Source organism: Ursus arctos, unplaced genomic scaffold, assembly GCF_023065955.2.
Source record: "Ursus arctos isolate Adak ecotype North America unplaced genomic scaffold, UrsArc2.0 scaffold_19, whole genome shotgun sequence".
In the NCBI taxonomy this organism is placed as follows: domain Eukaryota; kingdom Metazoa; phylum Chordata; class Mammalia; order Carnivora; family Ursidae; genus Ursus; species Ursus arctos.
In genome coordinates, this window is record NW_026622863.1 from 28,578,004 (window position 1) to 28,590,435 (window position 12,432).

Genomic DNA, 12,432 nt, shown 5'->3' on the forward strand with positions numbered 1-12,432 from the left:
AGAACTGCAGCTGTTCCCATTCTGGTCCCATTTTCCCCTCCTCCTCTAACTGAAAACCACCCCTTCAGGATGTGAGAGAGAGAGAGAGAGTGAGTGTGTGTGTGTGTGTGTGTGTGTGTGTGTGTGTGTGTGTAAACTAGAGGCTTTAAACTCAAGGTTCTCTTTTGCAAAAGCCAATCCTTCCCAGCAGAGGCAAGGAGAGGCATGTTACATCTGGTCCTGTCAGTGGAATTTGACTTAAGGCCATGAAGATGCTTCAGAAATGATGGCTGGCCTCTCTCTGGACACTTACTGCCTTCATGGCTGGGCTCCCAGTAGCCAGTCTCTGTTTGCTGAAGATGTCTGAACCTTCCAAATAAGAGAAGGCGTTTGCCACCTCGAGTGTGTGTGTGGAGTGGAAGTCTTCAGAGCTGGTCTAGGGCCTGTTCTAGTTCACATAAAGGACAGGCCTTTCAGGGGCCATAGGCCACCCAAGTCAGGACCTCTGGGTGTTTATTTTGGTTTTGCCAATAACATACTTTACCCATGATTTCTCCCCACCCATCCCATCCTCCCCACCTTCACTTTATCTTTTCTATTAAAAAGAAATGTGAGGAGACTTAAAGAGTCTGTCAAGTGTGGAGCTCCCAGAATCTTCTGGAAAGTGGGCAAGATGAGTCTTTCTTAGTGGATAGAGAGCAAAGTGCTGTTTTTTCATAAAGATTCACCAGAACTCCTGGTCACTCCCCTGGAGATTTCTCATCTGCATACACATACACACACTTTCTGTAATTGCTGGCACTAATTGGGGAAATTTCTAGAAAATTTACAGTGGTTATATAAGATGAAATTTAGTTAACCACCAAAGGAAAAAAAGTAGAAACCTCCTAAATGAGGCAGATAGAAAGTAGTATTTTTCTTATTATGAGGGTTGGCCTGAGCCGTGGGTTGGAAAGCCTCCAGTAGCGGCCTGCCAGATTTAAAAAAAAAAAAAAAAAAAAAAAAAAGCCAACTTAGGAAAGGCAAGACTAGTTTAACTGGTCTACCCAGTGCTCAAGAGGAATGTGAAGAGCAGGAGCTGGTGCTCCCAGGGTAAGCACCTGCCTAGGAAGGCTTGTGAGTGGCTACCCCAGGCTGAGGGTGCAGGGAGGGTGCCAGACCCTAGGGCACTGATGTTCCATCCTTCCTTCTCCTCATCCACGGGCCGCTCTGAACTTAGGACCCCTAGGAAATGAGGGAGGAGTTGGTGGGTCCCACTTTTGTGGGTAAATGCAGTGAGCTTGAATGTGCCTTTAATTTCTCTCCCTTTCCAACATCTGTTTGTAGTTCTGAGACCGGGGAGCTCGCCCTCAAGAATCTGCAGTCAAATTTTGACCTTCACATTGCTCAGCTAGCAGAATGAGCCTTGAGATGGGCTGGGGACCTGATTTTGTTGTGAACAGAAGAGAGTCCTAATACTAGCATGCTAGAACATGCTAGATGGCCAGCTGTCCATGGAAAGTTTAGGGGGCCTTGATTCCAAGACCAACCAGGAGGTCCGTGGCCCCAGGAGATTCTGGGGTGTCTCGGGTTCCTTTGCCAGCAGTATTAAGGAGAGCTTGGTGGCTATCACAGTGGCTTCAGGAGATGTTCACCTCTCTTCTGGAGGCTGACCCACGCCCTGCTTCTTAGGTCCTAACCTCTCTCTCTCTTCTTCTCTGCCAGAAGTCATTTCCCCCAACTTGAGGGCTCTGAAAATGCTGTGTGTCACACAAAGTTTCTTTAAAGGAGAGGGAATCTGACTCTCCTAAAAGCAGGAATATCTCCCGCTAGTTTAACCCGAGCCAGCAGACTTGTGTGAATGGTGCTTATTTGGCCTGCGTCCCTGCTGAGACCCTGTGGTTGGGATATAAGTGCCTTTTCTTAGCCCTGGAGGAACCAGGTCCTGGCCAAGGAGTGTGCCCAGCCCAGTGGGCCCTGCCATGGGCTAGTGTTAGATGCTGCAGCAGTGCCAGACTCAGAGGTGTCCCTCCTACAGGAGGGAAGGCTGGAGGGAGCTCCAGCAGGGTGAGTAAGGAGTCAGGGAGCAGGAGACCCACAGGGGCTCACCACAGTGGGGACACCGCGATCAGGTGGCTACAGGAGAAGGGACTGAGTGGGGTCCCCATGGGGAGCCCCAGTAATGATGAAGCCCTCCAGGCCTGAGCTCTAATGGCTGACCTCTCTGGGCTTCCATCCTTGCAGCCAATCCACCAAAACAATTGGAGCACGCTCCATAACCTGGGGATGCCCCTTTTCCTGGAGATCTCCCAAGAAGGGAGCTGGCAAGACCTGGCATTGGTGGCACTGCCCCTCCCCAGCCCCCAGGAGACGGGCCGGCAGCTCTGCATGTTGCTGAGGAAGCTGCAGGACCAGGCTCTGCTGCCCTGGGCTGGAAATGAGGCCAGGAGGTGGAGTCGGAGTCTGTGTCATTTGCTAGGGGTTCTCCCTCTGGCTCCTACCTTCCTTCCCACTAGGGCCTTGACTGCTGTTAGGCGCCAGGGGAAATGCACTGTGTATGGTCCTGCTCTCAGCTGGGGGCTCCAAGCTGCACCAACTTCAGCCTGCCCCCCAGGATGCTGGCAGAAATGGATCCGCAGCTGTTTGGGCCTTCCCGCCCCCTCCATGACGCCAGCGGCTCTGTGGGTCCTCTGGGGAATGTGGGAGCCGGGGCTCTCCACAGGGCAGCGAAGCCTCACAGTGGCACTCAGAGGGCAGCAGTGCAGCTCCCTACATCTAGGCTCCTCCTTCTTGGGCCCCACGTGCACATTTCTACAAGAATTGAAGGATCTGAAACTGTGAGTTGGATGGTGTTTTCCAGCCCCATAGGGAAAAGACCCTATTGCCTGGTCTTCTAAAGAAAGGAGGTAAGGTGGCCGAGTAGAAGGAACTTGTCTTGGGAACGCCACTTACCAGTTACATGAGCTGATTCAGAGACACTGCCCCCCCCCCAAAGGATCTTTAGGATTCACTGAGATGTTTCTGTGAAGTCCTGGCATACAGCTGGCCCCAAAGAAGTGAAGCCTACTTTTTCTCCTCCTAGATCTTTCTGTGACAAACAGCAGCTGTCAGAGTGCTCCCCCTGTATCTCAGGAAGGGAACAGAAGTATGCAAGTCACCTCCCACCGCTGCCCCACCTCAGCCCCTGCCCAGGCATCACCCTCCACGCCCCCTCCCCACGCTGTGGCACCAGAGAGCTTTGCCTCTAGTTTGGCTCCCTGGTCTAGTTGGAGGGACAGGCATTGGCATCACTTAGCACCACCCCCAGCCAGACCAAACACTTCTAAAGTCCCGCTTGGGCAGTGACATTGGCTTTGCACAGGGCATCAGGAAGCTTGGGTGGAGTGGGGCCCGGGGCAGGGGAGCGGGGGTTGGTGGTTAGGAGCCAGTAAGAAAAAGGCAGAAAGCAGAGCTTCATTAATGTGTTCTTGTCAACCAGCATCCATTGAGACCCCGTCCTGTGGGTACCTGAGGATGCCAAGGGACATTTGTGTCTGTCTACCAGGTGGCCTCAATTTGTGCCAGGCCCAGGGTCCTTGGCTTCGGGCCTGGAGGTCCCCAACACCAACACTGCAGCCTCCTGCAGGAAGAGTATGGAAATCCCGTGGAAATCCCGTAGGAACCTGTTGATAGCCAGGCATCAGTTTCAGTTATTTCCACTCCCCTGCTGAGCTCCCAGGGACTGATGGGCTGCTGATTCCAGAGCTCCAGGGATTGGGACAGGAAGTTTTACTCAGCCCACTCAGGCCTGTGACCGGATCTGTGTACCTCCTGCTTTCCGCTCTGGGAAGAATGCCTCTCCCCGGGCACCGCGCTGGGTGTGGACACCGCTGGCCTCCCCACACTGTCGGGTTCCCGGCCTCTAACTCCTCCCTGCCCTCGCCACTCCAGGCCCCCTTTTGCAGCTAGGATCTAGGCCCCAGTGAAATGTGCTCCCCACTGTGTGCCAGCCGGGGTGGGGCAGCCCACAGTTTCTTCCCACCCGTGCTGCAGCCCCAAGCTGGCTGGTGAGGCGCAGCACGGCGCTGTTTGCCAATGTGCCTCGCAGAGTGTTCTGTGCTGGTAATTGATTGTTAGGAAGAAAATGCATCTGACCTTCATGTGCTCAAGCCTGAGTCCTTGGTAAGAAAAAAGAACCGCCCTTGTGCCTCCTGTCTCCTACGCCCTCCCCTTCCCATAGTGACATCCAGTATGCAGAGAGAGGAGGGTTGAGTCCATTCCTGTTGAAGAAGCAAACCTCGAGTCTTACCTCCATTCCCAGCTCCCACTCCGTATCTCTGTCACGTGTGCCCTGGCCTGGAGCCGGCGCAGGTGGACAGCACAGCTGGCCGGGCAGGAAGCTATTTGGGACCCAAGGGAATTCTAACCCGCCCCTTGGCCTCACAGCTGGGGTGCCGGTTGGGGAGGGGGGGCATGCAAGGGACACTGACTTGGCGTCTGTAAACTTACTGCACCACGAGGTTAGGAACTCATCCCTAAGTGTGGAGAGAAGCACATGAGAGGTAGCTGGGCCCAAACTCACTTTACCAATGAGACACCTGAGGCCGAGAGGGCAGAAGTCAGCGCCCAGGAATATCTGCAGCGCGGCTCTGCCTTCTCAAAGCCACACTGGTTTTCCTCCCATCTTTATTGGGGGGTTTTCCTCCAATGCTTTATTATGAAAATGTCAGACATCCAGCAGAGGTTGAGGGTTTTCTGTGAACACCCAAATCCTCCCCCCCCCCCCCCCCGTCCGGCGTCTGTGTTTTCCTGCACTTGGTTAGTCACACGGCTCTGTCTTCACCTGTCCATGTGTCTCAGAGCCAAACGAAAACACCAGTGCACTGCCTTCTTGGGTTTTTTAATTCTAAAGGTAATGCGTGTGCAAATAATCTTAAAAATACATAAAAACATTTTGCTTCTAGTCTTCCTTTCCTCCACCATTGACATGTAGATCCTCCCAGATGTTTTCTGTGCTTACACGAACATTCAGATGCACACTTATTTCAGTATGGAGGGCATCGGGTGCTTTAGGAAATGGGATCACGCCCTTTTACCGATCCACCACTTGCCACATTCGGAGTCTGAGGTGACACCCCAGTGGCCGACTGATGATGCGCCATCTGGTTTCTGTTCTCGTCACCCTTTCAGGTGGGCCTGTAAGTTAGTTAGCCTGATGTTAGCAGGAAATGACCCCAGGCTGTCGTGGCCGGGCAGCTGAGAGTGACTTCTCTCACAGCTCCTGTGCACAGGAACGTCTGTACTGAACTGGTCCTGTCTTCGGCTTTTTCCTCAGGGTTCCTGATGGGAAGCTTTGAGGCACTTTAGCTCTCTAGGCCATGAAGAAGCCTCGTTTTCTGGGTCCCAGATGTTTCCCTTCCCACCAGAATAATCAGAGTACCCAGAAACAGCAAGGGAGGGGGGCACCAAGTGAAGGGTTCCAGGCCCTGCACTACCACTCACGGACCCCCAACTTAGGCAAGATGCTTGGCAAAATGGGAGTAACACGTATGCCCTGCCTTGCTCGTGAAATTGACACACACGCGTGCGCACACACACACTCACGATCTCAGTATGTATCACTGGCAGTGCTCGAGAACCAGTGAGATCTATCAGTAGTGAGGAACTGATTCGGCTCCCAGCTCACCTTTCTTCACATCCATAACCCCACTCTCGGTATTTCTCCTGTGGTTTTGGGAACTTCTGAGTAACTTTGGCTGCTTTTCCCCCTGCACCTGCCTTTTAGATGTTAGAGTTAACCTTGTGTTCTGTCTTCTGCCTTCTTGAATTTCAGTTGAATCTCTCTCCCACTTCTACCCCTGTCACCCATGTCTCTCTTCTAAACCCCAGATCTGGACTCCAGTGGACTCCTGGAGGTTTCCTTAGTGCGTCCCAGTGGAGACGCCTGGTCAGTGCCTCCCACCCACCTCTGAACTCCCTTCTCATGCCTGTCCTCCTCTTCCTGGGTCCCCTCTCCTTGTGACGCGCGTGAGCCATCCATCCCTCCTTGCCCCCGTGGCTAGTGCAGGCCCCGAGTCCTTCCCTCCTGCACTGCTGCATTGGCCTCCAGAGTGGGCTCCCCATCTCTGAGCTCTGCCGGCCCGTTCTCCAGCCCGTTCTCCAGGAGTCAGCAGAGACCAGCTGTGATTGGAATGCATCTCCAGGGCCTCGCCGTGAACCAGATGAAGCCGAGGCAGCAGTGCAGAACACGAGTTCGTCCTGGGGGTATCGGTCTCACCCACCCCCACCCCCACTGTGGCCCCACGTCTCTCTGCACACACCATAGCAAACTTCCTGCTGTTCCCAGTGCACGGATACTGTTCCCTTTGCCTGAAATGCCCTTCCCTGAACGGTCCCCACCCTGGTAGGGCATCAGCCATACCTTCGTAACTGAGCTTGTATGCATCATAAGGCTTCCTAGAAATTCGTGTGCTGTTCATGTCTATTTTCTTGTCCGCCTCCCCTGTGAGACTATGACTTCCATCCTGAGACTGCAGCTTGTTCACAGAGTTGCCAGCACCAGAATGTCATAGAAATGTAGTAAGGGGCTGCTGCCCCAGCCACGGTGCTCCCCTGATTCTTTTCGGGCTTTTCCAGCCGTGGCTGTGTGAGGGGCCTGGGATGTGCAGTAGTTTCCTTCCTTTCCTTTCTTCTTCTTTCTTAAATTGAGTCGTAGTAGCATCTAGGACCTTCCCAATGCCGTGCTACCACCCTCTCCGTCTAGTTAACAGTTTTTGAAAGAAAACCCCTTACCCATAAAACAGTCACCCCCCCTCAGTCTCTCCTGCCCCCTGCCCCAGGCCTACTTCTTGTCCGGATTGGCCTCTGCTGCATGTTTCATAGAAGGGCGTCGTTTGATAGGTGACTTTTTGTGTCTGGCTTCCTTCACTTCGCGTGATGTTCTCCAAGTCCATCCACGCTGCAGCCTGCATCGGTGCTCTGTCCCTTTTCACGGCTGAGTGATACTCCGTTGTATGGAGAGATCCCATTTGTTAATCCAGTTCCCAGCTAGGGGCCTGGGGTGGTTTCCACCTGTCAGCTGTTGTGAACAGTGCTGCTGTGGACGTGCTCGCCTGAGCCATCGCTAGACTTCCTGCCCCTTCCATTCCCTCTTTCCTTGCACCCCCTCACCGTGCTTTGCCAAACCGGACCTCCGTGCACCTGGTACACGTGTGTGTTTGGGGGAAGGTCTGCCCAGGGAAGCAGTTGGCCTCGGCTACATGCCTGTCTCCTCCGGAGCCCTTTCCACCCTCCATCCCCTGGCCACTTACTTGGTGATTAATCCTAGTTTGTCTTGAGATGATTGGTGTGCGGTGTGCATGTCCTGTCTCTGCAGTGAGGGCCTTCAGGTCATAGTACCCCTTGGTCTCCTGTGTCGCCTACACAGCCTTGCTCACTTTGGGTGACCCAAGCAGTCCCAGCCAGTTCCTAGACCTGTGCCTGCTTTGTGCCACCTGTCTGCTGGTGACTGACCCTCTCCCACTCTCTTCTGTCCCCCCTTTTGCAGATGACGTGCTGACGAAAGACGCGGGTGAGTGTGTGATCTGCCTGGAGGAGCTGCTTCAGGGGGACACGATAGCCAGGCTGCCCTGCCTGTGCATTTATCACAAAAGGTATGAAAGAGCCACCAGGACTAGTTCAGCCCTATCTGAGATCCCAGAGGGCTCCTGTGTAGCTGGGGGAGAGAAGGGGAGACCCTCCTTGCTAGCCATTCGGTCCCCTCTGTTGTGGGGTGACCTCTCCTCCCACCAGGGGCTCTAAGTAGGGCAGAGGCAGAGCAGGTCTCTGGTTTGATGGCCTGGATGGTGCTGGCTGACAGGGAGACCTGCAGAGCCCCCCAGGTTGGAGGCACTTAGGATCTCACCTGGAAGGTGGGTTCTGCATCCATCTTCCTGAGCCCTTTCTTCCTCCATGGGCCCCTCTGCTCCACAGTGTGAGGACTGTCGTCTGCGCCAGGGAGATAGCATGGAGGGGTGTGTGTGCTGCCCCCACCCCTACTTCTCTCCCCAGAGGGCCAGAGGCAGGAATAGCCCCGACCTGTGCAGCCACGGCACTAAAAGCTGCTAGAATTAGCAGGGCTGGGAGTCGTCCTCAGGCTCCAGCACGAGCCTCGTTCTTGTCTCCAGCTAGAAAGAAGACACCTCCTTACCCAAGATGGGAGGACACTCTGTGCCATCTGCTCTTGGCTCCTCGAGTCCCAGAGCTGCTTCGGACACACAGGCTTTTTCAAAGCCTGCCTCACGGGCTACTGACCACGACGCAGTTGTGGTGCCGGGCACACAGATGTGGCTGGTGCACGAGAGGCTCGAGGTCGGCCCCAGGGGAGGGGGTCTAGGCCTGGGCCCAGCACAGATTTCTCCAGTGCCCCAGGGAGGCACCACTCAGGACCAGAAGATGGAAATCTTTGGCTCTGGGGGAGAATTATGCAAATTATCTACCTGGTTCCTGTGTTTGGAAATACCCAGATATTGGCTTACAAATCAGAAAGCTGTCTTAGGGCAATCTCTGTTCTCTGTCTGGTTCAGATGGCCCTTTCTATAAACACTGGAGACCAGGGTTTCATGGTCAGCCTTCTGTCTGGCCCTCCCCAGCAACGTCACTGAGCCAAAGGGTTGGTCCTCTCCTTCCCACCTTCTCCAGGAAAGGCTCCGTGCCATCCACTGACCACAACTGACCAAGCCATGTAGAGCTTGGGGGTCTCCTGAGAAGTCCCACCAGGGAGGAAGCCTCAAGGCTGCCCCTGTGACCGAGGAGGGGGCTCTCAGGACCCCAGAGCTAGAGCAACAGCCAGCCTGCTGGGCCTTGGTTCCCATCTCCTTGTGCTTTAAGCCCAAGAGATGGTGGGCTCACTGGCCTGCATGGCCCTCCTACTCTCACCCTCTCCCTGGTAGCTTTTGCCCCCCTCCAGGCTCCGTGCAGGCGAGGCCTGAGTCCCTCTCAGGTCCATACTCCCTGCTTCCTGAAGTGCCCAGATCCACCCAATCCTATGCCTGCCACACTAGGCTGATGCCTCAGGCTGAGCCAAGATCAGTTTTGGTGTTCTCCTTCCTGCTTCAAAAAGTGGATGTCTGGGGACACACTTTTTTCCCCCTGAGGTCCTCATGAGTGAGATTTAGCAAACCCCTGCTTAGAAGCCTGACCCTTGGAGAATGCCCCCTAAGGAACAGCCTGGTCAGCAGTAACGTGTCTCCCCTTGCCACCTCCCTGCCTCAGTTGCATAGATTCATGGTTTGAAGTGAACAGATCTTGTCCAGAACATCCCGCAGACTGACCCTGCTGGGCTCACTTGCCGACTCCTCTCAAAGGTAAGCCCATGGTTGGGGGTGCTCCAGGCTCAAGGCCTGGGGTCAGTTGACTCTGGGGCCTGGAAGATAGGGAGCTCAGTTGCCCTTACACACCCCACCAAGAGGGGAGTATTTTACCAGTTAGTGGTTCTACTGGGGGGTGAGGGGCGTGGTAGAAGGGGAGGATAGGAAATACGAACTCAGAAGGTTATAAAGGAGAGCCTGCTCAGTAAAAGTAGATTCTTGGGAAAAGATCAGTGTATTCCAGACATCTAAAGTGAGTCTCCCTGAAGAAGGTTCAGAAGGATCCCGTGAAATGTGCCAGGTGGGAGAAGCAGCAGCACAAGCTCTGGGACCAGACACTGGGTTTGTGACCCACTCCACCTTGTGCTTGAGGGGTGGTGAGGGCAAGTCCTGCCTCTCAGAGTCTCTGCTTCTTTGGGGCTAGAGGGATAACCTCACTCCCTGTATGGACATCCCACTAATTAAACAAGACAGCTTGTGGGACAGTACACTGTCCTCTGTGGTACTCATCCGTGATCATGTCACTGCTGGTTCCTCCCGCCTGCAGGCCACCTGCCTCACTCACACACACACACACACACACACACACACACACACACACACACACCGCGCTTCCAGATGAATCTCTGCAGCAGGCCGGCACAATCTTCCCCACCAGATGTGCACACGTGGTCCCCTATTGAACCATGCAGTCTGACTCCCCGTCTCTTCCCCAGGGCACCTTGCTTCTCTGCTGACCATCCTCTCCTGTCCCCCATCCTACCTGTCCTTTGCAAGTTCTGGGCTGGCACTTTCTTTTTTCTGGCAAACAAACAAAACTCCCAGAGAAACCAAAACCCTGACTCCACCTCATCTTACATCCAAAGGTTTGGGGGCCTCTTTTCTTCTCTCTCTCTCTCTCTCTCTCTCGTTTTTGTTTGTTTTGTTTTCCTTTGTTCTTCATTAGGTTTATTTTATTTATTCCAAGTAAACTCCCAGAACAGCTGATGATGTCAGACAAATCAGGGACATTTGCTCTTTTTACCTTCCCCTCAAAAACTGAGGACATGGGGAGAAGAAAAAGCAAGGGTGAGAGTGAGGCAGAGGGACTGGGCCAGCGCCGGAGAGGGAGTCCAAACCCCGACGGCACGTTTGGCTTCGGGCCCCAGAGCGGAACCACGGACACCTGGCCAGCCTCGGCGGGATGCACGCGGCCGGCCTTGGCCGCCAGAGCGCGACTTACGTGTTCCGGTCCACACAGGGACAGCCAGCCCCCGTTCCTGAGAGGAGGCATCCGACACGGGCAGAGCTGAGCTGGGGACACCAGTGGGAACAGGGCACCCCTTCTGCACTGACTTCCAGAGAATGGTTCTCCCTTTCTCCCTGAGGACACCAAATTGGATGAGAGCGAGTTTGAGAGAAGAATCAACTGCTATCCTTCCCCTCACCCCTCATCCCAGGAGGGAAAGGGCATTTTCTTTTACACCTTTGAAAGGCATTGTGGGTCTGTCTAAAGTGTTTACAAAAAAAAAAAAAGAAAATTATATAAAAAAAAAAAGTCTAGTGTCGACTGATGTTTTCCCTCGTGATGTTTACAGATTGCTGTCTGCTGCCCAGCTAGAGCCCACTCAGTGACAGAGACGAACGGGGCCGCGCGCTCTGACGTCATGGGAGCAGGCACACGGTCTCCTCCTGTGCCCGGCGCCCCCCAGCCGCCCTCTCTGTCACCAACCACTCTGCCTTGGGTGGTTTTTTTGTTTTTTGTGGGTTTTTTTGGTTGGTTTTTCTCCCCCCTCCATTTTTCTGCCTTGGTTTTGCACTTTTCTCCCCCTGGGACCCCGATATGTAATTTCATTGCCAAAAAGCACCCATCGAGGACCTTCTCCTCTCCTTTCCCTTTTCCTCTCCCTCCTTCTCTCCTGGTTCTGGTCAGTTCAGAGGGTTTAACAATCACAAGTGTCCTGCAAAAATGCCTGAACATTTTTCTTAGACCCTTGTGGATTTTTTTTTTCCAGAAAACTTAAACAGACAAAAGACTTATTAAAGGAATATGTACAGTTATCCCTGTTTTCAGGCACTCTGTTTGAGAACATTTTAGCCATTGATGTTCATACGTGGCATCAGCCCATGCAAGATAGGTTTCTGTATTTATATATTAAAATACAAAAAAAAAACCCTTATAAAATGTTTAAAAAAATGTTCAAAGCTTGGGGGAAAAGCTTTCTTCATTAGTCAAGGTGTTTTGATATGGTATTAAAATGTCTAATAAAAGATGCACTGTGTGACTTTATTTTAATGAGGTATTGTTACACAATCAGGAAGTGGGAGTTGAAGGCCTGTCCCCCCACTCCCTCACCTACCTCCTTAGCCTTCCTCCAGGCTGCTACTTGGCACTACATGAGTGTGAAGTGGTCCTCAGAGCAGTCCTGCCTGGGCAGAGGAAGCCTGGCAGGTCAGACCCGAGTCCTTCCGGGTTACTGACTCTCCCAAGCATCATGGAGTCCACCTGCCATCACCTGCCGAGTGGTTGTGACAGAACTCTTCAGGAAAGATCTGCGGGGGCAAAAGATCTTGCAGCCAGTGGAGGCTGCAAGGATGCGGATTCTTCCAGGTATCGGCCCAGTCCCCGCCTTCATCCTCAGCTCCCCATCCCACGCCCCGTCCTGCCCTGCCTGTTGCTCAGTCTGCCTCTCAGTGCTGACTCATGGGCATGCTTCATTGAGGCCCAGAAAGAGGCCCTGCTTTGGGGCTGAGCCAGCTCAGAGCCCTTGAACTAGAACCAGCCACTCCGGGCTCACAAGAGTTGGCACACCTCAAGCTGGGCGGGAAGCTTGGAGCAGGGGGTAGCGGCGCATGCCCGGCCTCTGTCCCCATGCCAGACAGGCTCCTGGAGCGGCATTCCAGAGCCTCCTGCAGAGCCTGGGAAGGAAAGCTCTGGAGGGAGATACCTCCAAGCTTCTATGCTCACACCCCTCCTCGGGCCTCTAGAGTGTTGCTGCTTCTGTGGGCCCTGACTCCCCCAGACCCTGGCTCTGCAGTCCTCTAACTTCACGTGCTTCCCAAGGCACCTATGCTGTGCGAGGGCACTGCAGGCCAGTGGGCAAATGGGAACCAAGGCACCAGCACGCTCGGCATGTTCAGAGAAATGCTAAAGAAGAATTTGTGAGTC

The 12,432-nt window shown here is 53.8% G+C and overlaps 1 protein-coding gene across 6 annotated transcripts in view; it reads left to right on the forward strand.

Moving 5' to 3' along the window:
• ZNRF1 (zinc and ring finger 1) overlaps positions 1–11,082 on the forward strand; it is a 93,194-nt gene extending 82,112 nt beyond the window's left edge. Inside the window, exons 3-5 of one of the 6 annotated variants that reach the window (XM_026495228.4) lie at positions 7,484–7,589; positions 9,190–9,281; positions 10,862–11,082. In XM_026495228.4, the coding sequence (XP_026351013.1) occupies positions 7,484–7,589; positions 9,190–9,247 (164 nt within the window). In that variant the 3' untranslated portion in view covers positions 9,248–9,281; positions 10,862–11,082. Of the gene's footprint in view, positions 1–7,483; positions 7,590–9,189; positions 9,282–10,000 lie in introns of all 6 variants that reach the window. The other 5 variants (XM_026495230.4, XM_057314248.1, XM_044382510.3 and 2 more) reach the window with 5 other exon arrangements.
• Positions 11,083–12,432: the final 1,350 nt, after the last annotated feature.